The sequence below is a fragment of the Durio zibethinus genome, chromosome 4, assembly GCF_047325235.1.
Source record: "Durio zibethinus cultivar Kanyao isolate XHJ-2024 chromosome 4, ASM4732523v1, whole genome shotgun sequence".
In the NCBI taxonomy this organism is placed as follows: Eukaryota; Viridiplantae; Streptophyta; class Magnoliopsida; order Malvales; family Malvaceae; genus Durio; species Durio zibethinus.
This window is the reverse complement of record NC_143165.1, coordinates 35,323,636-35,351,633: the sequence shown is the minus strand read 5'-3', so window position 1 is coordinate 35,351,633 and position 27,998 is coordinate 35,323,636. Positions and strand designations below refer to the sequence as shown.

The 27,998-nt window shown below is 29.9% G+C and overlaps 2 protein-coding genes and 1 pseudogene across 2 annotated transcripts; all 3 read left to right on the top strand.

Annotated features, from left to right (window-relative positions):
- The first annotated feature begins 1,804 nt into the window (after positions 1-1,804).
- Positions 1,805-4,530, top strand: LOC111287046 (zinc finger protein SHOOT GRAVITROPISM 5). Its single transcript, XM_022877217.2, has 3 exons — positions 1,805-2,338; positions 2,426-2,825; positions 3,562-4,530. Exons 1-3 carry the CDS (start codon positions 2,227-2,229, stop codon positions 4,313-4,315), a joined length of 1,266 nt encoding a protein of 421 aa, XP_022732952.1. The 5' UTR covers positions 1,805-2,226; the 3' UTR covers positions 4,316-4,530.
- Positions 4,531-15,466: 10,936 nt separating this feature from the next.
- On the top strand, positions 15,467-16,516 carry LOC111289035 (adenylate isopentenyltransferase 5, chloroplastic pseudogene; annotated as a pseudogene).
- A 1,986-nt stretch (positions 16,517-18,502) lies between these two features.
- Positions 18,503-19,632, top strand: LOC111287050 (adenylate isopentenyltransferase 7, mitochondrial-like). The gene is made up of 2 exons (XM_022877220.2): positions 18,503-18,553; positions 19,022-19,632. Exons 1-2 carry the CDS (start codon positions 18,503-18,505, stop codon positions 19,601-19,603), a joined length of 633 nt encoding a protein of 210 aa, XP_022732955.2. The 3' UTR covers positions 19,604-19,632.
- Positions 19,633-27,998: the final 8,366 nt, after the last annotated feature.

Sequence of the window (27,998 nt, the reverse complement as noted above, 5' to 3'; positions counted from 1 at the left end):
AATTTTGGATGGACAAACACATATATGATTAATTAGTCACATTGTCAAACATGTCATGGTTGATTTTCATTTAATATTGATGTTTTCATTCTTTTATAAAAAAAATCATAATTTGAGGATTAAAAAATATTACAGCCATAAGTTTTGATATTTAAATTTTAAATTTGTTAAATGTTAGTATTTAAGAGTGGCTATATAAATTAAATAAATTTAAATTTTGAATTATATATATATTGATCTGATATATTATATATATATTTAGATTATATAATGAGAATGAGATTTTTTTTATAAGCTATGTTATTATTATAAATAAATTACACATGATCAAATTAGTATAACAGAAGTAAGATTTTTTAAATCAATATGATTTAATTTTTTTATTTTTAAATTTAAATTCCAAACTTTCAACATTCCAACAAAATTAATTAAAAAAAATAAAGGTCGTAGGAACTTAGGAGTTCGGGCTCATTTAAACCCATTTCATCATTATACATAGCCTATCTGATCTTATATAGTGTTAATATTCATTTATTGCCCCTACTTACTAAAAAAAAAAATTGTCTGGCCACGAGGAACAACCACCAAGAAATATTAGTACGCTTTGATTTATTAAAGTACTTCAAATCAATCAACGACGGAAGATTTAAATGAAATTTTTACGAGAAATTTATAAAAATTTTAATTAAAAATGATTAAATAAAATTAAAATTAAAAAATTTTATTATATAAATCAAATATATAAAATTAAAAAATAAACAAATTTTGATATATATTTTTATTAGATATTTTTAGTAAAAATATTAATAATATTTATTTCGTTAAATAAATATTAATCAAATTTAAATTATAAATAATATTTTTAATATTTTTTATATATTATTGATTTTTATATAAAATTTTATCAATTTATAAGTTTAAATTTTTTATTAAAATTTTTATTAAATCATTTAAAAAAATTTTACAAACTTCAACTAAAAAATTTTATGTTTTTTTTTTTTTTCGAGCGATAGAATAGTAACTTTCTGCCTACTAGAATTATTAGGATTCCAGTTAAATTTTATACTTTGAAACATAATTGGGTGAAATAGTTTAAAATTTTAATACAAGTTATATATAAATTTTGTAAAAATAAAATTTATAATATAAATTATAATATAATAATTTTTATATTTTATTTGTATTTGACATAAAATATAAATAAATTGATTTGCCTAATTTCAATCTTTATTTTTATTTAGAGGAGGAAGAGTAGTTATTATGAGGAAAAGGTAAATGTTTACTGCAAATTTGGAAGTTTGGTGAGGGCGGCAGCATTTAGATTTGAATCATGAAGGGCAGACCAAAATTTAGGCAAAAAAAAGTAAAATCTCTGCTAGAAATGATTACTGCCTTCATGAAAAGTGACTAATCTTGCTTCCTTCAGCTTTACAAAAGCTATCTGAAAGAAAACAGTGGCAATCAGGTTTGAGTTTGCTGTCATTTAGGTTACAGTTTTGGTTAAATCAAACAAATAATCCATTTTTACCCCAGATTTACCTCACATCACACCTTTTTTTCATAAAGGAAAAGGCGAAGAAAAGGTCACGTGAGGAAGGGTTGAGGTCACGTGGAAGAGGGGTATGGCCTTTACTTCCTGTATATATGAATATAAATTCATGCAAATTACTGTGTGATATGAATAATGAGGGTTTGTTTTTATTGCGGAGGGGATGTTTTTTTGTTTCTGTCCAAATGCCTGTGTTTATTATGTGGTGTGTGGGCTCAAAACTCTTGCGCTCTCTCTCTCTCTCTAAATTACTGTAGAGGGAGCTTTATAAGCGAGACTTGTCTCAACCTTACCTGGTCATGGTGGGGGTCAATGAAACAACAAAACCAAGAAAAAAACTGCTCAAAATAAAAAGAAAAGCTTAAAAAAAAAGTGTCTTAAAGCTTAAAAGAAAGCTGATCATAGCAGCAAGCAATAGCTTTTCTTCTTCATGTTCCCTCGGCTTTTCACTTTCTCCCTCTAGATAAACCTTCTTTTTTTCTCTCTCTCTCTCTGCGCATTATCCTTTTTGTGTTATCAGTAAAGCTGAATTCCCCCTGATCCACTCTTCCCTTCCCACACTGTTCCAACTCCACCACCTGTAGAGCTAAAAGATTGATTGATTCGTTTTCACTTCAACTCATCACTCCACCAACAATCTCCTACATATAGTCTAACAAGGAACACCAAACAACAATATGTTGGACAACACTAGTGCTTCTGCCCTTCCATCTTCCTCCTCTGATCCTCTCACTCCTTTGGAAAATGGGGCCAACCAGAAAAGAAAAAGAAAGCCAGCGGGCACCCCAGGTAAAAAAACTAAAGCTATTACTCTTTTTTTTTTTGGCTAATTCAATTGATTTCTGATGATTTTTTTGTTTTTTAATGTTAATATAGATCCGGATGCAGAGGTGGTTTCTTTATCTCCAAAAACATTGCTGGAATCAGACAGGTATGTTTGTGAGATCTGCAACCAAGGGTTTCAAAGAGACCAGAACCTTCAAATGCATAGGAGAAGGCACAAGGTGCCCTGGAAGTTGCTGAAAAGGGAAACGCAAGAGGTGAAGAAGAGGGTATTTGTTTGCCCTGAGCCAAGCTGCTTGCACCATGATCCTTGCCATGCCCTGGGTGATCTGGTTGGCATAAAGAAACATTTCAGGAGGAAGCATAGCAATCAGAAACAGTGGGTTTGCGAGAAGTGCTCTAAAGGGTATGCTGTTCAGTCTGATTACAAGGCTCATCTCAAGACTTGTGGCACCAGAGGCCATTCCTGTGACTGTGGCCGTGTTTTTTCCAGGTCAGTGTCCTTTGTTGCAACCCCCAAAACAACTACTCCTTGTTGCCCTTCTCTTTCTTCTTTCTTTGGATTAGATTTTCAAAAATAATCCACACGTTTTTTCTATTGTATGTAATGATGGTTGCTTATCTTATTTTTTTTCATTCAAACCCTAAAATACCCACCAAAGTTATTATAAAGAAAAAAAAAAAAACCCATACTCTTGGTTATTGTAAGTTTCATACTGTTGAGTATTCTCTTGTTTTTGTTGGGTTTCTCACGATTTCTCCCAAAGCTAAAGTGCTAAACAAATCTAAATTATTCAAAATCGAAGACTGATTTCCTCTACAGTACAAATTGGCTTCAGTTTTGCATTTGCTTGTGATCTAGGCTTAGCCGATAAAAGTTTAAGAGCAGTGCGTTCCCTATTCCCAATAACAGGTTTTCGTTTGGCATAATTAAAACCCACTTACCAACATCCATTTGCAGACACAAGACCTCCGACTCAAGTTCATTTCTTTTGTTTAATTTTAATTATTTTAATATAGTAAACCTGGTCATATACTACATATACTATAGATACCTAGATAATTTTATATTGCTTTGTTCCTTGATAACCCTACATGAACAAGACTTGGTTGCATCCTTGACTTGGTTTGTATCATCCAAACTTCATTATTAAAGACACCAGGAGCAATCCAAATCCTCATCTAATATTATCTCTTCTGAATTATTCTTTTGCTTTTTGTCGTTTCAGGGTGGAGAGTTTCATTGAGCACCAAGATGCTTGCACTATTCGGCAAGTTCAACCTGAATTGCAGGCGCTGCACCCTGCCTGCTCCTCTCGAACAGCTTCAAGCACTAGTCCATCAAGCGATGCCAACTTTAGCATAGCCCCGTTGCCTGGATTGCCAATGCCAAAATCAACTGAGCCTGTTTTCTTGCACAGTTATGCGTCTACTTCTGGCCACCAGAACCATCTGCAACAGAATCTTGAACTTCAGCTTCTACCATCATCAAGCACTCACTCATCATGGAATTCTGATGAGAACTGCGCAACTCATTTGAAGCTATCAATAGGCTCAAGTGACGGTGTTGAAAAAAGTGAATTAAACAAGCTTAGTTTGGATACATGTAGAGAAAATAATGCCACTGAAACAGCATTGGAAGCTATTAGGTTGAAAAAGTTTGCAAGTGAGCAGCTAAAGTTGGCCATGGCCGAGAAGGCCTACGCGGAAAAGGCTAGACAAGAAGCAAAGAAGCAGATTGAGATGGCTGAGCTTGAGTTTGCAAGTGCTAAGATGTTAAGGCAACGAGCGCAAAGTGAACTCGAGAAGGCTCAAGTCTTGAAAGCTCAGGCAACAAAGAAGATAAGTGCTACAATCATGCAGATCACTTGTCAAGCTTGCAAGCATCAATTTCAAACATCAACAGCTGCTGTTCCAGCTGATGAGACCTCACTTGCTATAAGTTACATGTCTTCAGCCACAACAGAAGGGGAAGGAGAGTGACGGCAAGTTGATTATGCAATCAAAACGATCGACTCTTAGCCCTTAAAATCTCCTTGTTTTTGTGCTGCATGTTTAGTTTCTCTTTGCTATTTCAAGTAGTTATTCCGACCTATATCGTGGTTTTGATATAAAAAAAGGTCTTTGTAAGCAATTAATTCTTGAATTGATTTAATATATCTTCATTTGTTTAATAGAAAGTAAATGATTCAATTTAATGGAATGCAGTGAAGTACAATATCTATACGAGATTCTGAGATGAAAAATAATCATGCGTTTGGATTCTCTCAATCTCTCCTGCAAGGGTACCATGTGAATGTTTTAAACATCCATGTACTCGAATTTGTAGCTTCGGAGTAGGCACTTGGCATGAAAGAAGAAGGTTTTCCCCACTGATTTTGTTACATGGAATAATTTTAAGGAGAGGCTATATTTTTTTCCCGGGATCAATTTCAACTGCTGAATTCCATTCATGGAAACCAAGAGAGTAGATTATCCTTTATATTATAATTTACTAGCCACTAGCCTAAGCTATATACGACTTATATTGAATACTCGATTCATCTTTTATCTTGTAACAGAAAACCCAAAATTGTAGGTTTTATAAGAAAGGGTGTTGGGTATTATCATTGTGTCATCTTTTATCTTTCCTTATTTTAGCCAGTTGACGTTACCAACCATTAAAATAATGATATAAAGAAAAGGAAGATAGTTTAAAAAATACTGATTAGATCTTAAGCATTGTATTTTGAAAGGTATGCATGGCTAAGTTTTAAAAAGGGGCCTGTCTTCTCAATGAAGTATAAATGAATGACACATGGACTATGAAACTCCTCTCTTTGGGTTGGGATTTTCATTTCTTGGGACCATTTTGGATAGAAAATGGGAAGAACCATTCAAAGATGCTGACCCATATATTCAACCCAAATTCATTGTTTGGAAAGAAAGAAAGTGTGTGGGAGAGAGAGAGGAAAAGGAATGTCATTTTCATTGCATTGTGCCCATTTAAATGGTGATAAAAACACCATGTTTTTCAGTGCCACAGTTGAAATGGTTATAGGCAGGCAAGAGTCCTTCTCAACCATAAACAACACTTACAATCACATAAAGGCACACACTCTCTCTCACACTTTATCAGAATCAGAAGAGGTTGCAGCGTCAGCAGCTAGCAGAAGGACACAGTGCCTTTTTCATTAAATTTTTTAGCCCAAAATAAATGACTACCAGTGGAAAAAAGGACTACCCTTTCCTTTCCTTTCTCCTCTTCTTTTTTCTTCCAGTGTAATTAAAAAAAAAAAAAAAACAAATGACTACTACTAGTAGTTTATTTTTTCTTTCACAAGTTTGGCAAAGGTAAAGACTGAGTGAAAGGTGAACCAAAAGGGTTTCCATTTTCTCTCATTGCTTTTTTGTTTTGTTTTTTTTTGAGGGTTTGGCAGTCTTTGGGACCATGTGCTCCTCCTCTTTCCCCACCTTTTAATGCAATTTCCTATTTTTTGTCCATTGAATAGCTATGAATAGCACTTTATTTCAATTTCAATTGCTTTAGGGTATGATTTTAACCGGTTCAACACTTTGTCCCCAAAAAAGAAAAAAGAGGTACTGTACATTTACATTGTCACAGTATCCCAGAATTAAAAAAACAAGTTTTAACAGTATGGCTGATAAGACAGTATGATAATGGAGAGAAAAGAAAGTAAAAAGAGATTGAAGAATTAAAAAAAAAAAAAAAACTCAAGTCCATTTTGATACATTGAGGAATTTTTTGTCACCTGGAAAGTAATTTTGTAATGTTTGGATAAAATATTAATAAAAAAATAAAATGAAAGAAAATTTTTTTTTAAAAAGATATATATATCTCTTATTTGAATAATTAAAATTAATAAAAAAAAATTCTAACAACTATTATTTGGATAAATAGTGAAAAAATAATTTATTATAATAATTTTTTCAATTATAATATTTCATTGCTTGTGATTTTATAATACTTTTGAACCATAATATATTTGTTATCTTATCTAATCTCCTATTGTTATTATATCAATGATTTTTAATCAAGTGAAATAAGAAGATGTTTAACAAACATGTATTGATGGATTTGTTGTCATTATCAAAATTTTAGCACATTATCATTTTGACGATATATTCATATAAAAGCTATTAAATATAAAAAATGCAATCACATAAAAACATTACATATGAGTGAATTATATGTCTTTTTTGTACCAAACAATAAGTAATAATATATCACTATATAGTTGTTCAACATAAATTTATTACACTAAAATAAAAAATAAATATTTTTATTTTTAAAAAAATAAAACTAATATTTACCAATTAAGTTTGTGTGAAAAACGTACTGATATGTTTATAATCATAGCCAAGTTAATTGTGTTTCAATGAACCATCTTTTAGAATTGTCGACATCTCAAACTATAATATATTACATATAAAAATAAAAAATTTTGAGTTAGTTTGACATATCATAAATCTAAAAAATATGTCTATTTATATTCAATCATTCATCAAGATCAAATTATCAAAAAATTATAAAAAATTTTTATATTGAAAGAGACATGTGAAACTTACTTGAAAAAAAAGTGATTTTAAAAAAATTATAAAAAAATTATGATGTGGTTAAGTTTTTTATTTTATTAGGCTTTTGGTATTAAAAAGTTGGATACAATAGTCATTTTACAAAAATAAAATTTTTTTAGCTTTCTTTTTCTTAGCTTTTCCCTCAAATTAGGGTATTAAAAAAGTAAAAATTATAGGGAAACCGAGTTATCATCTCTTTCATTTCCTTTAAATTAAAAGTTTATCCAAACAAATGAAAGATTTTTTTGTTTTCATTACTTTATTTTATTTTTCTTTCATTTCCTTCCCTTCCCCTCAATCCAAATATACTGTTAGAGAATAAAACTCCAAATGTAGCAAATTATGTAGAGATTTCATCTAAAAAAGATAGACATAAATAAAATTTAAGGATAATTCTAATTGCATTACCAAGAAAAAAAAAAAAGACAAAGATAAAGAATTAATTAGGAACTTTAAACATTTCTTTTAATTGTTTGGTAAACATAAAAGTAAAATTGATATAGGCCTGAACCTCTTTCTTTTTTTATTTTTATTTGTGTATTTGTATTTATTTATTTTGTGTTTAAAATGTATAAAACACAAAAATTATTGTTTTATAATTCATGTTAACAAGTTAAATGTAAAACATATTTTTTTTTTGTTAAAATCGTATATGATATTTATTAAAATTTTAAATCATATTATTTTTATTTTTTAAAAATAAATATATATTTTTATTTTTTTAAGTTTATATATGATTTTTATTAAAATTTTAAATTGTATTATCTTTTTTATCATATTAATGAATCATATTTCAAATTATCAAAATCTATAATCTCACTAAATGTAAATATAATTTGATTGATTCCCATTTTCTTTCATTTCTTTTTAATCTCTCCCCCAAAATAAAAAACTTTAGATGTACGTAAAAGTTCAATTGGAAGAGGATATTTTCTCTTAGGTTATGAATAAAACATATTTCTCCTTTTTTTTAAAAAAAAAATTTAAAGTATGAGAGTAATTCTCCAATGAAAGAAATTGAAATTCATAGTATAAAATATTTTTTTATGAGATAATAGAAATGTATTTTGATGCCTTAGGTTAACTTTACTGTATAAAAAACCTGAATTGTTAGTATATATATATAAATAAATATATTATTAAGAAACGTTGGGATGAGTTGGCTTGTCTCCATAGTTGATGGCATATAAAACCTCTGCCAAATGGAATGCAGGGAGATGGAAAAAGCCTACTTTTAGAACAAGCATTTTGATAATAATTAAATATTATGAACACATCCATGCACAGTATGGGACAAACAAACATTTCCTCATCCCTATCTTAATCGTAATGTAATGATGGGGATACAATGCAAGTGACTTTCATAACCTTATATTTATTTTTTTCCCTATAATGGGAGATGGAAAAGGCCTACTTTGGGCTCTGTTTGGTTCAAAAGTAGAAAAAAATCCATGTTTGGGCCTATAAATTTAAAGCCTTTCAACATTACCCAGATAGCTCGCCTTACAAATTCAATTACAAGCTATTATAGTATGAAAAATTATATTCATATTCCTTTCGAATATATATATATATATATAAATAAAACGAACTCATAACGTGTAAACATTTATTTAACATGTTTTACACAATTTTATCATATTTTGAAGGAATAATTGACCGTTAATTTAACATATTGTTGAGTTTAACTTGCCCCTCCAAAAAAAAAAAAAAAAAACACAAATACGTACACATTCACAATTTAATTACAATTTCAATATTTCATGTTCATTTCTAAAATTTTTACAAGAGTAGCATGCATGTATCAAGAGTGCAAATTAGGAGATAATTTTTTTTAAAAATAGTATCGAATCAATTATGCATGTGATATGAGGTGTATATCTCTAGGTCATAAAATCATCATATATGTTTGGTTAGTTCAACAATTTTGTATGGTAATGTGGTAATGATTTTGCTATATATACATATATATATTATCCAAAGAAACATTATACTATAATTTGGCAAAAACATTCTCTTTTTGCTTATGTTCGACTTCAATTGGATTATTATGATAATATAGAGGTAAAAAAGCAACATGACCATTTCCATTTTTCAAAAATCTGGAGATGTCTTTTGAATAATAATAATAATAATAATAATAATTATTATTATTATTATTATTATTATTATTATTATTTATTATCAAAATCAAAATTCTTAATTTTGTGTTCTCTAAAATTAGAATGCTATTATATAGACCTAGTAATTCGAGTTTGCATGTCGTGTCTCATTTCGTGTTTGACACATGTAATAACACAAATTATTAAAACATGAACATGACACGTTTATTATATGTGTAATAATATGAATTATAAAATATGTTTAAATATTAAATATGAATATGATACATATATTATACATGTTATATGTGATATGATATAATTAACACGTATACAATTAATCTATTTAAATACGATATAAATAATACAAATATATACGAATATATACGACTAACATAGATATACACGAATAGATACAAGAACACTACTAAAATAATAAATAACTATAAACTATCTATCATTTACAACTAATAAACTTGGCATATTAATAACATAAAAAGTAATTACATATTAAAAAAAATAATACCCATTTAATATGTATTTAATATATATTTAAATTTTAATATAAATATTACATAACTATATTAATTTTTAATATTAAATTCAAAATGATAAACTATTAAAGATTAAAGAATAAAATAATAATGTATAGGACTAATATTAATATTTATATTGTATTTATATTATTAATATAAAAAAGAATTTTATAATAATTATTAAATGAGTATCATAATTAATTGTTTAAAATAATTTTTATATGATATTAAATAACTAATTAAGTATTATAATTAAAATAATCTCTATATGTTTATATTAAATTAAAATAAATATAAAAAATGTGTTAAACATGTTAAATATATACTTGTATGATAAGATTAAATTAAACATGTTATTCGTGTCGTGTAATATGTTTAGATATGTCAACATATATATAACACAAATTGTGTCGTATTGAAATTTGTGTCAACATGAATAAACACAAAACACTTTTTTTTAAAATGCATATATAATTTTTTTGTATCGTTTTCGTATTGTATTATCGTGATGTGTTTGACATTGTTAGGTCTCCTAGTATACCTAACTAGCTTTCACACATATAACATAATAATATAATAGGCCGCAAAAAAAGTGTCGCTAAAATCCATTTCTGTGTAGTGTGAGGTGTGTTGAGCAAAATTAGTATCAATTAAACATTTTTTTTCTTAATAAATATTGAAAGAGTTGCTAAACTTCATATTTTCAAAACAAAAATTTTGTGATTCATTGATCTTTCAAGATTTAGAGAATAGGAAACATACACAAACCTAGCTAGCTCCTATTTTTTAGAAAAAGAAATGAAAAGAAAAGAAAACTATTTATGATCATAAAACAAAAATGAGATAAAAAACAAAGTAAGTAATTCGTTTAGACAACATTTGCATAATTTCTAATGTAGATCAAACTATTTAACCACTACAAGAAAATGCATTTTATTGACGAAAATTTTCTATTGCCAATTGCGACTTTAGCGATGGAATTTATATATAGAATAGTGACAAAATTAGGCATAAGTGTAAATAGCTTTTAACAATAAATTTTTGTCCCTAATGCCATATTATTACCAACGGATAGTTTTCTGTCACTTCCGACGCTAATTTCAATTGGAAACTTTTAACAATTAGCACTAAAATTAGTGATTGAATTAGTGACAAAAATTTCTTCAATAAGTGCTTTTCAATAAATATATTTCACTAATTAACAAACAGGATTTTTAGCAATGGATTTCGGGGGTTCTAGAGATGAAAATTCTGTCACTAAAAGTCACAAAAGTATTATTTATGGAAAAAGTTCTAAAAAAATTTTGTAAAAAGACTTTTAGCAACGAAATTAAGGGATCTTAGTGATGAAATTTCATCTCTAAAGACTTTTAATGACGAAAATTTTGTCAATAAAAGTATATTGGTAGAAGTTTTAAGAGTTTAAAACTTGTTTTCCTTTTACTTTTTCCTTCCCATATTGCCTCTTGTTGGTCATTGGAGACTCTGCTCCACTAATTTGATTCAGATCCAATCCAAACTGCCCCTCCTTTTTTCTCTTCCCATTCTTTTCCATTTCTCTTCCCTTTGTCCTTTTTTTCTCTTCCCTACTCTACCCCAAACAAATCCTCTAATCTTCTCCATTAAAAAATCTTAGCTATGATATTTGGTTTTTTTTTTTTTTTGTATGTTAGGGTTTTTTTTCTATATTTTATTTTTTTTCAATTGTATATTATTTAAAAATTTTAGTATATTGATTAGTATTTTTTAGTATTATTTTAGTGTAGGATTTTTTTTGTATTAATAGTTCTATTATTTTTTTATTAATTTTCTATTAATTTATTATTATTTTGCAGGTTTTGTCAATATATGAGATCTTTGTTACAAGCTAATAATAATTTGGTAAATTTCTATACTACTTAGTTTTAAAATTTCATAATTAATGATGATTAGGGTTGCTTTTTACAAGTTATGAATGTGTAATTGTTATTGAGTTTATGGAATTGATGTGTTATTATTATGGAAATTGTGAAATTTGCATAGATTTTGTGGATTTTAAGTTGTGAAATTGTTGGAATTTATGGATTTGAAGTTGTGAATTTGGTGAAATTTGTTAAATTGAAATTTGTGAATGTGTAATTGTTGTTGAATTTATAAAATTGATGTGTTATTATTGTGAAAATTGTGAAATTTACATGAAGTTAGTGGATTTCAAGTTGTGAAATTGTTGTAATTTGTGGATTTGAAGTTGTGAATTTGGTGAAATTTGCTAATTTGAAAGTTGTGAATGTGTAATAGTTGTTGAATTTATGAAATTGTTGTGTAATTATTATGGGAATTGTGAAATTTGCATGAAATTTGTAGATTTCAGGTTGTGAAATTGTTGAAATTTATAGATTTGAAGTTATAAATTTGGTGGAGTTTGTTAATTTAAAATTTTTGAATGTGTAATTGTTTTTTTTTTTTTTTTGTCTACAGGAGAGCATAACCCTTTAAAGGGAAGGGGAGACCATAAATATATAATTGTAGTTGAATTTACAAAATTTGAGTAAAATTATTGTGGGAATTGTAAAATTTGCATGAAATTTGTGAATTTTAAGTTGTGAAATTATTGGAATTTATGGATTGATGTTGTGAACATGGTGGAATTTGTTAATTTGAAATTTGTGAATGTGTAATTGTTGTTGAATTTAGGAAATTGGTATGAAATTATTTTGGGAATTTGAGAAATTTGCATAGAATTTGTGGATTTTAAGTTGTGAGACTGTGGTTTTGCCCTTTTCTTTTTCTTTTTTAATGTTTTACTTTTGTCTCTAATCTTTCAAATTGGTGATGATTGACTCGTTCACTTGACAAATTTTTTTTTTTTTGGGGTAAATTAACTAGCTGGTGAAATTAGTTCATAAGTTTCTTAAGGAAAAGAAAGGTTAGAATTAATTTATTCAAACATTTTATTCTTACTTTTTAGGATCTCTTTTAATAAATTTGCTTTGTAATTTATCTTACTTTTGCATTTGACATATGTGGTTATACCTTTAGACTTCTCTGTATAAGTAGTTTGAATTACTTATCTCTAAATTGTATATTTTATTTATTAAATTTAGCATTTATTATCTTTTTATGCATGATTTGAATGTTGAATTATAATATTATATAAGTATATTAAGATTTATATGAATGTATTATATAATTATATTAAGATTTATATGAATGATTTTTATTTAATTGGTAATTGAAAATTTGGTTTAAAAGTAAAAAAAAAAAAAAGGATCAATCCTTTTGAAGGAATGATTGATCCTATAAAAATATGGATCAATCATGTATCAATAAGGATCGATCCTCAAAATATGAAAAAATTACTAAGTATTAGCGGTGAAATTCTACGTTTTAGCAAGAAAATTCTGTCACTAAAAAGTTTAAACTAAGTTTATTGAACTTTTAGTGATAAAAATTCTGTTGTTAAAATGTTTTAGCATTGGATTTGTAAATTTTATTTTTGTAAAGTATTTAAAAAAACTTTTGGTGACAGAATATTATTTTTTAATTTCTCTTAGTTAAAATGAAATTTTTTTATCAATTGAATTATAGTATTAGTAAGAAAATTTTTGTTGCTAATGTTTTTATATTTTCTATGGAAAACTTTTTTAGTGACAAAATTCTTTTAGCAACGTGTCACTTGTATAAAGTTCTAGCGACAGAATTGCCGTCTCTAAAATTCATTTCTATCAAAAAGACTTTTAGAGACGAAATATTCTGTCACTAAGAGTATATTTTTTGTTCTCTAATATGTTTAAAAAATAAATCATAACAATTATAGGAAATTAAGTCATGCTATTATCATAATAGAAATAAGCTCTTAGTTTTTGTTTTCAAGAACTTGTTTTATGCAAGGAGTTCTTTATTTTTAAAAATAAATTCTAATATTTCTTGCTAAACATGCCCTCTATCTTCAAAATTAAAAAAAAAAATAAAACAAACCGCTTATAATGTTAAAGAAAAATCCAGTAAGAGAGTTTGATATTTATCGTTAATATAGTTACATTAAGGAAAAATCTTGTAAGAGAGTTTGATATTTATCGTTAATATAGTTACATCAGTTACGACAATAAGAAACAAAAAATAAAAAAAATTAAGAATCAAAATTATTTTTCTTTTTAAAAAATTAAAGATTTTCTTATTTTGCAATAATTTCCATATCTATCAGGCCTTAGTTTTTGTTTTCAAGAACTTGTTTTATGCAAGAAGTTCTTTATTTTTAAAATTGAGTAGTAACATTTCTTACTAAACATGCCTTCGATTTTCAAAATTAAAGAAACAAAATAAAACAAAACAAATCGCTTATAACATTGGGGGAAAATCTCGTAAGAGAGCTCGATATTTGTCGGTAATATAGTTACATCAGTTACAACAATAAAAAGCAGAAAATAAAAAAAAAATCATTTGAGAATCAAAATTATTAATCTTTCTAAGTAATTAAAGCTTTCCATATTTTGCAATAATTTCCATATATATCCGGGCCTACACATACACATTCATATATAAATACATTGTAGATCTATATGTCTTAGTATTCTTGAATTATCAAAGTTTAGGTAAGTCTCCCTTAACTATGTTAAAACTTTCTTACTCATCTTTGTTGAATTGTTTCTTTGGGATAGAATTACTTCACAAAAGTCACAATTACATGATCTATTTTCATTTTAATAGCTCAATCTTTTGTTATATGTTGAAGCATCTCCATGTATACACATAATTTCCTTGGATTTATTCATCAATATTAATTTTATTTATTTAGCTTTATATACATAAAATCCATAAGATGAGAAGGTATTATATGTTTACTTCAATGCCTTATGCAGCGTTTGTGGAAGGAGAAATCAAAGAGAGCAAAAAAGTGGAAATTGTAGCCATAGCAGGTGAGCTTGTATTCATCATTGATGAATAAATCTTCTTGTCTAATCACCTAACAACTATGATTGATTTAAAAACTTTTTGAATCTAAAAATTATACAAATATAAAAGCTTTAATTTTGCCTTGTTAAAGGTAACTAAACAACTTGAATCCTTACATGTTCATCATCAATCTAATTTCCTAACAATTTGAGATTATATTGTCACTTCTTTTTAGTGTAAATTCTAATGATTCCTTTTTTTTTTTTTTTACTAACAAGATATTTAAAGGTAAATATTCTTGCAACAAGAATAAAGACAACAAAAATTGGTGAACTTGAGCCAATTTTCAGACCTAAGCATTTTGCTAGCTTCTCCATGATAACAACTACATTGGTTTTCGCTTGATCTGACACATATTTTTTTTCGCAGGTTGTTCTAGCCATCTATACAACTCTTAATTAAGGTTTAATAAGTTGAACTTGTTGGAATATATATCAAATGTTAACAAGTTATGGCTTAAGTACTTAATTTGAATATGAAGATCTCAAAAATAAAAATAAATAAGAAAGTAAGTACTTAATTTAAATATGAATAGATTGAATTAACATTAAATAATATGGCAATTATTTTTTACATTTCTTGTAGAGTTGAAAGAAAATGAATAGATTAAATTAACATTAAACAATAACAACGACTATTATTTATATTTCTTATATAGTTGAAATATTTTTAAAATTGCAAGTGTAAATTTTACTATAACTTGTGCTATACATGATAATCTCAAACCATTAATCTTTTTATTTTGTTTTACCTATACATTTGAAAACATCATATATCTTTATTAGATTCATTATTTTTATGATCTCATCTATTTAAATTGTAAAGAAATGTATAAGAAAATGATCTAAATGAAATACAACAAAATTATAGCCTTATAATTTGTAACTTAAAATGAAAACATGAAATGTAATATGATTTTTTTTTTTTTTTTTGCCTTTTCTCTCTTTGTATCTGTAACAATCTTCTTCAACTCTTATGGTAGTAAAATGAAAATGAATACCGTTAACGTTGGTTCTGCTGATAACCAAAAGACCAAGAACAAGGTAATTTTCGTGATGGGTGCGACAGCCACTGGAAAGTCAAAGCTTTCCATTGACCTTGCCACTCATTTCCATGGCGAAGTCATCAATTCAGATAAGATCCAAGTTTATAAAGGGCTTGACATCATTACCAACAAAGTGACTGTGGAAGAGGCTAGGGGTGTGCCACACCACTTGCTTGGGATCGTGAATGATTCCGAAGAAGATTTCACTGTTGATGATTTCTGTCACAATGCGTTGGAGGCCATTTATGCTATTTTGAAGAAAGGGAAAGTCCCAATCATTGGTGGTGGATCCAATTCCTACTTGGAGAAGCTTGTGGAGGATCCAACTATTAACTTCCGGCAACGCTTTGATTGTTGCTTTATTTGGGTGGATGCCTCTTTACCCGTTTTGTACGAACGGGTAGGGAAACGAATTGACCAGATGGTGATAGCCGGTCTTCTTGATGAGGTTCGTGAAATGTTTGTCATGGGGGCTGATTACAATCGAGGAATCCGACGGGCTATTGGGGCTCCAGAATTGGAGTCCTACTTCATGGTTGAAAAAGATACGAGTGGTGATGAGGCCACCAAGAGCAACATCCTCGCTAATGCTATCGAGGAGATCAAAGCCAACACCCGAAAGTTGGTTGACTCACAGCTTGGAAAGATCCATCGGCTGAAGAATGAGCTCGGCTGGGACCTGCACAGAGTTGATGTAACGTCTGTGTACGAAAAATGTGGGAAAGATGCTCAAGTTGCATGGGAGCAGCAGGTGTTAAAGGAAAGTTTAGAAATAGTGGGTTCGTTTCTAAACTAATGTACTTGTTTGAACAAGGAAAGGTTTTTCTTTTTTTTCCTATTTTATGTTTTAAATTTAAAGAACAATGGCCTTCTGTGACTTTGAGAATAAAACCTTTCATCCAATGATATTTTGCCTCATATGTTAATTAATAACTTAAAAATTATAATAATGTTTATTTTTCTCTTAAATCAGTTATATGTGTGATTAAAATGAATACAAGATGGCAAACATATATATAGTTTACAAAATTTTAAATTTGACCATTGATGCAAAAGATGTATTTTTATATTTATAAATGGAGAAAAGGGTAGAGATCGAAAGGCTTATCCGAACTCTTTTTTTTTTTTTTTTAATTTATCCATTTTATTTCAAAGCAATCTTCATATGTGCACTTAAAATTTATTTGGTCCATCTCATGATGATTTCGTTACAAATCTTGGAAATTAAGAAGCAACCTCCAATAACTAGTAATTTAGTAGGGGTGTAATTCTACTATGAAAGATTAAGACCATGTGAATTGCTAGATAGAGCACCTATTGTATGTTGATCTTGTATTTCATGATCCCTTCGAAAGTCCCAATTATTCCCATATACAATGACAATTAAGGTGCCCTACATATTGGAGCGAACCTAATTTTGCACAAAAGAATCAAATTATTGACAATGAGTTTTCATTTTGTTCATCAATGCTTAACATCCCCAAAAGAGGCAAAAAAAAGTCTTGCAATTTATGGTCATTGCTTCATACATGGTATGTACATGCACACACATTCAAGGCTTAATGACAATTAATTCAAGCTAATTCTTTTTTTTTTTTAATTGAATTCATGCTAATTCTTAAACATTTTACTATTATATGCAGAAACACTTAATGTGGTAATATTTTACAAAATCTGATAAATATCCTATATGGTTTTCTTTTATAAGATATAACAATATTCAAGTATTAAGAGTGTAAATTAAAGAAAAATATGGTTTCTAAATAATTATAAATTACCTATTTGTTTGATAAGAGCTGCATATTTCTTGGTGATAGAATCAACATATTAAGTAGGTTCTAGTAGCATTAGGTAAATGATGTGGCAATAATTTTTCTAGATTATCTTTGGAAATATATTACAAATTATTTGGAAATTAGTTTAGAAGGGTAGCATTAATGTATAAAAGAAAGATGGTCTTGATTATGATTCTCAATAATCTTAAGTAAGATTTGTTGACTAATTTGTCTACTTTTATTTAGGTATGAGTATAATTGGATAATTATAAGAATAGAGAGAGAAAAAAATACGACCATTTGAAATTTTGTTGAAGTGTCTTGGCCAGAATGTTATACCTTAGCTTTCAAAATGGCTAGGATGCATGTAATCTTACTTTCAAAATTAGGTTGTGCTCTTAATGCAAAATTAGCATCTAATCATTTTAAAAGATGGCATTCAATAGATTTAGAAATATATTACTATAAGGTGCATATATGTCAGAAATAAAATTTATATATTTGGTAGGTTCTAGCAATTTTTTTATGATGTGGAAGTGATTTTGATAAATTATTTGGAGTAGCATTATATGTATTTTATGAATTGGAAAGTAATTTAAAGCTTACTGAAACTGGTTATGAGGTGGTAGTGATTTTGGTAAATTATCTTGAGAAACATTGTATATATATATTTATGAATTTTAAAGTAATTTAAAACTTAATCAAAATGTTCAGAATTTTATTTAAAATATAAAAGATGGTCCTACATATATTTTTTTATGGTAATAAGCCATATATAGAATATGGTTCTTAATAATCCATACAGAAGATTTCTTAACAACTTTGGCTGTATTTGTTTAATGACAAAATCAATTGAATTTGTGTAATAATTTGAAGAAAGAAAAAAAGTTATATATCTTTGTTGGCAGATTTACTTTCTTTAAAAGCAATTTCATGCTCATACTATGACACAATCAGACTTATTATATGTATTGGAGAAATCGTTCATTTCTACATCAGAAATTCACCCATCGATCCTAGACTTTTTTTTAGCACCTCCTGCTTCCATGTATCCTCAGCTTCTTTCTCGTATTTCTCATGCATAGATGTAGCGTCAGTTCTGCGCATTTTCCAGCCAAGCTCATTCCTTAGGCGACGGATCTTTCGAAGCTGAGAATCTACTAACTTCTGAGAATTGATTTTGATCGCTTCAACTAGCATCAATGAGCATCTTGTTTAGCCTCGTCAAAGTCTATTTTATTCTCAACCATGAAGTAGGTTTTCGTATCTGAAGCCCCAATTCCCCCTAACTAATTCCTCAAGTATAGTCAGCCTTGTTGATAAAACATCCCTCGAATTTCTTCCACCAGATCAATCAGTCTCAAATACAGTAGCCATCAAATTTTCTCGAATTTTAGTATTAGAATCCCCCACAGGTTTTTCTAAATAAGAATTTTACCTGCAATGGCAGTCATGATTGGGATGTGTCTATTCTTCGAAATATTATGGTGACTTTTAACATATGATGGAGGAAGTCATCAACAGTAAAATCTTTCTAAAGATCCACAACCGCTAGCAAGTGGCATGGCACACCACAAGTCAAAAAATCATCTAGCTGCAGGTTAGTTTTCATGCATAATTCATGACTAAACTTCTTGTGTAATTAGCTAAAGTCAGATATCATTGACCAGAAAACTTTTATTTTTGTTAAGACTAGTTGAATATGGTTAGCTTTGTGATAGGTGCAACAGTGCAACAGGAAGCTTTCATTTGACGTCGCAACTCATTTTCATGGGGAAATTATCAACTCCGATAAGATCCAAGTTTTCAAAGGGCTAGATATTATAACAAACAAAGTCCCCGAGGAAGATTACCCTTGTATGTGCCAGGGATTGCGGATGAGATCAAAGAAGATTTTTACTGTCGATGTCTTTTGCCTTCATTTTCTAAAAGCCATTGCTATTTCAAAGAATGGCCATATCCCAATCATTGCTGTTGGCTCTAAAATTTCTATTTGGAGAAACTTATTGAGGATCAAAGCATCAACTTTTGAGAAAACTTTGATTGCTTGCTTCATTTGTGTGGATGGTTTAACAGGTCTAGCAGAGGAAGTAGAAGCGATATTTGTTCCCGGGGCTGACTGTACCAGAGGCATTAGGCGAGCGATTGGGGCTCCAGAAATGCAGAACTACGTTATAGTTGAGAATAATTTAAATGTTGATGAGTCTACAAAGAGCAAGATCCTAATTGATGCTTTTGAAGACATTAAAATCAACACTCAGAAAATTGGTAGATTCTCAGCGCGAAAAGATCCATCGCGCTAAGAGATGAGCATGGATGGGAAATGCAGAGAATTGACGGTACATCTGTGCATGAGAAACATGGGAAAGAAGATGATGATACTTGGAAGGATGTGGTGTTGAACAAATAAAGTCGAGAAAGTGTAGGCGAGTTTCTGAGGTAGAAACATGGAGGATTTCTACCATTAAGTTCTTGCAGACAATTCAATTATTAATAAATAATTTCTATGATATATTCAAATTAAAAGTTAGTAAAGATATTCCTTACAAAAACTTAGTGCAGATATGCTACAATCCCGAAGGCTTAGTGTTAGGAAAATGGGGTCCAGTCCCATGTAAGTGGTTTTGGACCAAGTAAAGGCCATGGGCCTTAATCTTTTATTTTACACAGAGCCCTAGCTACTTAATAAAAAAGAAGTGGGGTTGTTTAAGGTGTGTGTCGACAACCAAGCAGAGAAAGAAGAAAAGCCAGGAAAAACAGAGAGAGAAAAATGAGAAGGGAGAGTTGGTTAAACGGAAGTCGATCCGTGGTCCGATTAAGTTGGAACCTTGTCAGGAGGTTTATGATTCAGAGTTATACATTCTGAACGGTGAAGATCGGGTTTGAAGCTCTCTAGGAACAAATCCAGGGTGTATTTGTTTAGTCACTTATTTGGTGAGATTTCTCCAATTGTTTCTCTAGTTGTTGATTAGCTCTAGTTTTAGCTAGAGAAGAACTTTGTATAACTATTATTTGATAGTGAAGATTTTTCTGGTGGCCCGTGGTTTTTCCCTCTACACTAGAGGGTTTTCCACGTAAATCTTGGTGTGCTTTATTTTTCCTGCGCATTTGATTATTGATTGTTGTCTATTGCTTCTGTATTGTTGTGATTATTGCTTCAGGCGCAACAAGTGGTATCAGAGCGAGAGTTATTTTGAGACATCGATACAGAAGCAACCCAGGATAGAAGTAAATTCTATTTGAGATCATGGAGGGTGATACAGGTTCTATGATAAAATTGACAGCATCAAATTATTCAATTTAGAAGCCTATGATGGAGGATCATCTATACTGCAAAGATTTGTATGAGCCAGTATTGGGTGATTCGGCTAAACCAGCAGATATGAAAGATGAAAGCTGGAAGAAGCTAGGTAGAAAGACGCTGGCTACAATCAGAAAATAGATTGATATCAGCGTGTTTCATCATGTAGCGCAGGAATCAGATGCTCACATTGTTTGGGAAAAATTGGCAGCATTATATGAGAGAAAAACAGGTATGAATAAAGTTATGCTTGTTAAAAAGATTACAACTTTACAGTATAGGGATGAACGATCTGTTACAGAGCACTTGAGTGATTTTCAAGATATATTTAATCGGATAACTACTATGGAACTTAAGATGGATGATAAAATGAAGGTATTATTTCTTTTGGGTTCATTGCCAGACAGCTGGAATACTCTAGTTGTGACTGTTCTTAATTCAGCTCCTGATTATAAGGTGACATTAGAGATGGTAAATGACAGTATGTTTAATGAAGAAGCGAGGCAAAAAGATGTAGACCCTGGGAATCAAGCTCTGGTCACAGAGAACAGAGGTAGAAACATCGACAAAGGTCAGGACTCAAAAGGCCGTGGTAAGTCTAAACATAGATCCAAGTCTAGAGGTAAAGTGAAGTGTTTCCATTGTGGTAAGGCGGGTCATATAAAACGAAACTATAAAATCTTGAAGCAAGAGCGAAAAGATGAGAAAGGCAAGAGTTCAGATGATGGCAATGTTGCAGCAATGAATTCAGTTACTTTGATTTGTACACATGATGATTGTAATCATGTTAGTGATCTCGGCATTGAGTGGATAGTTGACACAGGAGCGACATATCATTGTGTTCCTAAGAGAGAGTTGTTTACAACTTACAAAGCAGGAGACTTTGGTTATACCAAGATGGGAAACAAGAGTGTGTCACAGATTATTGAGATTGGTGATATTGTTGTACAAACTAGTATAGGTTGCATGTTGACTTTGAGGGATGTCAGACACATTCCAGATATGAGAATGAACATGCTTGCTATTAATGTCTTTAATAAGGAGGGATATGAAAGCCGACAAAAGAATGGACAGTGGAAGCTTCTCAAAGGATCTATGGTAGTTGCAAGGGGAAAACTATGTTGCATAATGTATAAGACATGGATGCAATTGAACGATAACCAGGTAAATACCATTGAAAATGATGCTTCAACAAACTTGTGGCACAGGAAGCTGGCACACATGAGTGAAAAAGGGTTACAGGTTTTGGCAAGGCACTCTCTCATTCCCTTGACCAAAGGTATGTCTCTCGATTCATGTGATTATTATTTGTTTGGTAAGCATCATAGAGTTTCTTTTCGTAAAAGTTCTCAGAGAAAAGAAAATAGATTGGAATTAATTTATTCTGACGTATGTGGTCCCATTGAGGTTGAGTTATTAGGTGGTAGCAGATATTTTGTTACTTTTATTGATGATGCTTCACGTAAGACTTGGGTGTATATGTTGAAATACAAAAGTCAGGTACTGCAGTATTTTCAAAAATTTCATGCCATGGTTGAAAGGATGACAGGGTTACCCTTGAAGTGTATTCGAACTGATAATGGTGGGGAATACACATCTAAAGGCTTTGAAGAGTATTGCTCAAAGCATGGGATCAAGCATGAGAAGACAGAACCTGAAACACCGCAGCATAATGGTATAACTGAAAGAATGAATCGCACTATTGTGGAAAAAGTCAGATGTATGTTGAGGATGGCAAAATTACCAAAGCCATTCTAGGGTGAAGCAGTCAACACAACTTGTTATTTACTTAACAGGTCGCCATTAGTTCTTTTGGGCTTTGACATTCCAGAAAGAGTGTGGACAGGGAAAGATGTTTCATACTCTCACTTGAAAGTTTTTGGGTGTAAAGCATTCATGCATGTACCAAAAGAGCAGAGGTCAAAGCTTGATAGTAAAGCTACACAGTGTGTGTTTGTAAGATATGGTGATGAAAAATTTGGCTACAGGGTATGGGATCCAGTAAAGAGAAAGACAGTCAGAAGCAGAGATGTGGTCTTTCATGAAAAAGAAACCATAGCAGACCTTGAGAAAAATGAGAAGACTACACGAGTTACTGTTGAATGTGATGTTTCAACACCGATAGGGATTTCACAAGAAAGAGCCACAGATGGTGAAAATGAGCCAGAAACAGAACTTGGGGATATGAATGAGCCAGCCATAGTTGGTGATGAGCCAGATGCTATTAGTTTTGAGCAGGGGGAGCAATCCTCTCTACCTGAAAGTGTTAAGCAGGGGGAGCTACCTTCAGCATCAAGTGATGTAGAGTCTCAGCTCAGGAGATCTACTAAAGAGCGCAGGCCATCTACCAGGTATCCAAGTTCAGATTTTATTTTAGTTACTAGTGAAGGGAAGCCAGAAAGCTTTTAAGATGTACAGGCTACTCCGAATAGAGAGCACTAGTTAAAAGTAATGAAAGAAGAGATGGAGTCATTACGAAAGAATGATACTTATGATCTTATTAAACTTTCAACAGGGAAGAGGCCATTAAAGAATAAATGGGTGTTCAAGTTGAAAAAGGATGGTGACAAACTAGTGAGGTACAAAGCTCGATTGGTAGTAAAAGGTTTTTCTCAGAAACCAGGTATCGATTTTGATGAGATTTTTGCTCCAGTTGTAAAAATGAGTTCTATTCGAGTGGTACTGGGATTGGCAGCTAGTTTGAATCTTGAGCTTGAGCAACTTGATGTTAAAACTGCATTTTTGCATGGTGATTTACAGGAGGACATTTATATGAATCAGCCTGAGGGTTTTGAAGTGAAAGGGAAAGAGCACTTAGTTTGCAAATTGAAGAAAAGCTTGTATGGCTTGAAACAAGCTCCGCGACAGTGGTACAAGAAGTTTGATTCTTTTATGGTGAGTCATAGCTATAAAAAAATAGCAGCGGATTCTTGTGTGTATATTAAACAATTCCCTAATAGTAACTTTATTATCCTATTATTATATGTTGATGATATGTTGATTGTAGGACAAGATGCTAGTATGGTTTGCAGGTTGAAAGAACAATTGTCTAAGTCCTTTGATATGAAGGATTTAGGTCCAGCAAAACAGATTCTTGGTATGGACATTATCCGAGATAGGAGAGCTGAAAAGCTGTGGTTGTCCCAGGAAAAATATGTTGAACGAGTGCTTGGTAGATTCAACATGCAACATGCTAAATCAGTTAGCAGTTCACTTGCCAACTATTTTCATCTAATTGGTGTAGTGAGCAGATTTCTTTCTAATCCAGGGAAGGTTCACTGAGAAGCAGTAAAATGGATTTTTAGATATTTGAGGGGTACCTCAAAAATGTATTTGACTTATGAAGTTTCACAACCAATTCTAGAAGGGTTTACTGATGCTGACATGGCAGGCGATCTTGATGGTAGGAAATCTACTTCAGGGTATTTGTTCACTTTTGCAGGAGGAGCTGTATCTTGGCAGTCTAAGTTGCAGAAGTGTGTTGCTTTGTCAACTACAGAAGCTGAGTATATTGCAATAACTGAAGCATGTAAAGAAATGCTTTGGATGAAACGTTTTCTTTTTGAATTGAGATTGAATCAGAAAGAGTATGTGATATTTTGTGATAGCCAGAGTACTATTGATTTGAGTAAGAATACCATGTACCATGCTAGAACAAAGCACATTGATGTTAGATATCATTGGTTACGTTCAGTGATTGAAGAACAGTAGATGCTATTGAAGAAAGTCCATACTGATAAAAATATGGCAGATATGTTGACTAAGATACTTCCCAGGGAAAAGCTTGAGCTTTGCAGTAACTTGGCCGGAATGAGTTCCCTGGCCAAGGTAAGTTCCAAATGAAATTGCTACGGTGATGAATCTCTTTCTAATGGGACTAGAAGGAGAGATTGTTAGGAAAATGGGGTCCAGTCCCATGTAAGTGGTTTTGGACCAAGTAAAGGCCATGGGCCTTGATCTTTTATTTTACACAGAGCCCTAGCTACTTAATAAAAAAGAGGTGGGGTTGTTTAAGGTGTGTGTCGACAACCAAGCAGAGAAAGAAGAAAAGCCAGGAAAAGCAGAAAGAGAAAAAAGAGAAGGGAGAGTTGGTTAAATGGAAGTCGATCCGTGGTCCGATTGAGTTGAAATCTTGTCAGGAGGTTTATGATTCAGAGTTATACATTCTGAACGGTGAAGATCGGGTTTGAAGCTCTCTAGGAACAAATCTAGGTTGTATTTGTTGAGTCACTTATTTGGTGAGATTTCTCCAATTGTTTCTCTAGTTGTTGATTAGCTCTAATTTTAGCTAGAGAAGAACTTTGTATAACTATTATTTGATAGTGAAGATTTTTCTGGTGGCCCGTGGTTTTTCCCTCTACACTGGAGGATTTTTCACGTAAATCTTGATGTGCTTTATTTTTCCTGCGCATTTGATTATTGATTGTTATCTATTGCTTCTGTATTGTTGTGATTATTGCTTCAGGCGCAACACTTAGCATATCTTGTGGGTTTTTTTTTTTTTTTTAATTTCATCTTCATCTTTTTGGTGATAATTAATTATAAAATCTTAAACATTTGAGGTCTAGAAACCATCTTTTTTATTTGTTAGATCTCAAAAAAACTTTTTTTTTTTGGTGCATGATTTTCCTATTGAAAGAACAGGACTTCAATTCCTCTTTCTCTAAATAAAAATGGCGATCAATGCAAATTACTAATAATTAATTTGAGAAAATTTTAAATTAAGACAAAAATATTTTTAAACTATTTATATATTTTTTAAAAATTTTAATTATTAAGATTCAACTTTTAATAATTTAAAAAAATGATTTTTTCAATGAGATTTATGAAGAGATTGAAATGTGGTAAGGTTAAAAGGATATAACCTTTTAAAAAGTTGAGAAACTTAAACACTACTTTTCTCTTATAGAAGTGTAAATGAATTAAATATGAATTAATATTATTATATTCATGATTCGTTTATTTATTTTTAAGATTGTTCGTATTTAATAAAAAAAATTTATACTATGTTCGAACTCAATTCGTTTAAATTAAACGAACTCATTCATAAATATTAAATAAATATGTTTACAAATATATAAAGAATTTCTTTTCTTACATTGAATATAGACAAATATAAACTAATAGCTAAAAATTTGATCTTGCAAATCAATGACTTGAGCCTTTAAAAGTGAAAGGGATATGCTTATTTATAAAGAGTTTCCTTTCTTACATTGGTTTTTCAAGCTATGTGAGATTAAGACAAAAACAAAAATACTCCTTTATGATGTGTTTATTGTCCATTTTAAGTGATTAAAAATTATATTTACAATTATGTTTTTTAAAACTTTATGAAAGTTTTTTAATATATGTTAAGTTTTTTTTTTTAATGTGTTAATATTAAATTATGATTAAAATCTTGTTAAAATATATTTAATCATAAAGTAGTCATTTTAGAAGGAATAAAAATAAAATATAAATAAGTGTTTATTAAATTTGTTTATGAATATTAAACGAACTTATTTGTGAATATAAACGAACAAAATAAACTTCTCTTCACGACTATTCGATTATTAAATGAACATTAAAATGTTGTTTAAAGTCGTTTATTTAATAAACAAACAAAAAATGAATATATTCACTAATAGTTCATTGAAAATTTTATTCTTTTATATCCCTAATCTCTAACTTATTTTCTTATCTATAAGGATCTATTGTCATCAACATGATACAATCTCTTCACAAGTTCAATGGATTCAAAATATTGATAAAAAAGGTAAAAGTAAAAAAAAATATTGTGTGTTTTAATGTATAAATTTTGTTATGTATTCTCAGCATTTTAGTGTAAAAAAATAAAATTAATATAGAAAGACTAATCAAGGATTTAAATTGTGGTAGCGGTTGTGTTTTTGGTCATGTTGTATTTATCGTAACTTCGTGGTCATTGTGGTTATTGCGATTATGAATTTTTTAAAATTTTACTCAATTTACTATAAAATGTAATAATTTTAATTATTAATCATAAAAACTCTTATTTTATGATTTTTAAAATAATTTATATCATATTATGTGTTTTATTTATTTAAGAAATAATATATATAGTAAAATATTCATATTTAAAAAATTGCTCATATAATAATTAAAAAATAACAAAAGATAAATAAACACGTAAAAAATAGATAATCATAGTGAATGATATATTTGATTTTTTAATTCTGTATACTTATTAAGTTATTACCAAATTATATTGTGTATAAATTAGCTAACAAGTGGTTAGGCATCCATAATTTAAGCAAAAGCACTACTATTTATGGGCCAAGAACATTACTTTTTATAGGCCTAGAATAAATCAAACTTGCCAACCTGTCTTCACGCAGAGGGTAATCCTTAACAACAATAGCCTCTAAGTCTGCTTCCTCTGCCTTGTCTAAATCGCATAGGCCCACACCCCATCTTATTATCTCACCCTGTATTTACTAATTGTTCTTTTTAGGCCTTCACATTCATCCCCGTCTCTCAGCTTTTTTTTTTTTTTTTCTAGTGAGTGCTTTCTGCTCGTCTTCGTCAACTTTAAGTCTCACTTTCATCTCTTATCTCTCGTTTCAAGTCCCAACATCCTGCCCCTTATTAGTAGTGCATCATAGCCCAGTCCAATCTCAAACAGACAAAATCACTGCAAATTTGGAATTATAAAAAAAGAAAGTTAATTTGAGTGCTAAATTAATTGCTTATCTTAATCTGTATGTGCTTGATCTTAATTAAAGTTGAATTTGAGAGAATTGATGTCTCTGGAAGTCTAAGTTTTGTGATTTTTTTTGTTGAATTTATAAATTAATGTTTATTTTTTGGCTTGCTTTTTTTGTTTTAAGTTTTTAACCAAAGTCAAATAAAAATTTTTTCCTTGAATTAGTTGTTGCTATTTAATGTTATGTCATAATTCGCAGTTGTGATACGTCATTACAATTAGGATTCAAATTGTCCTCTATTTTTTTTTAATAGTGGTGACGAATGATAGTGCTACCGTAAAATAACAAGTTATCTCACTACTATTTAAATCCCTAAAACTAATATATAGGAATGGTACAATCAATAATCATGTAATTTATTAATAATTAAAATTTAAATTTTTACAACCTTCCATAAAAACTATATACAGACATAGATGAATGATATATACAAAGAAAAGCTTTTCGACTACAATGATTGCCAAGATTAGACTTTAACCTTTTTAATAATAATAAGAGGGAAAAAAACTATCCTATAGTAAAAAATACACACACTAAAAATAAGATTTATAACCTAAAACAAATAATAAAATATCCGATTGAACCGAAAAAGTAAAACTCACATAATTCACCTAACTCGGTCCAGCTGTTGATCGAAGTAAACTCGTAAATCATAATATTGGCTTGAATTTG

Excerpts from the sequence above, each read along its gene's own strand:
- LOC111287046 (XM_022877217.2), top strand. The coding sequence starts at position 2,227 with ATGTTGGACAACACTAGTGCTTCTGCCCTTCCATCTTCCTCCTCTGAT. Across the intron at positions 2,339-2,425 it reads AAAGCCAGCGGGCACCCCAG|ATCCGGATGCAGAGGTGGTT; the intron begins GTAAAAAAACTA and ends ATGTTAATATAG. Across the intron at positions 2,826-3,561 it reads TGTGGCCGTGTTTTTTCCAG|GGTGGAGAGTTTCATTGAGC; the intron begins GTCAGTGTCCTT and ends TTGTCGTTTCAG.
- LOC111287050 (XM_022877220.2), top strand. The coding sequence starts at position 18,503 with ATGAGCATCTTGTTTAGCCTCGTCAAAGTCTATTTTATTCTCAACCAT. Across the intron at positions 18,554-19,021 it reads ATTTTATTCTCAACCATGAA|GTGCAACAGTGCAACAGGAA; the intron begins GTAGGTTTTCGT and ends GCTTTGTGATAG.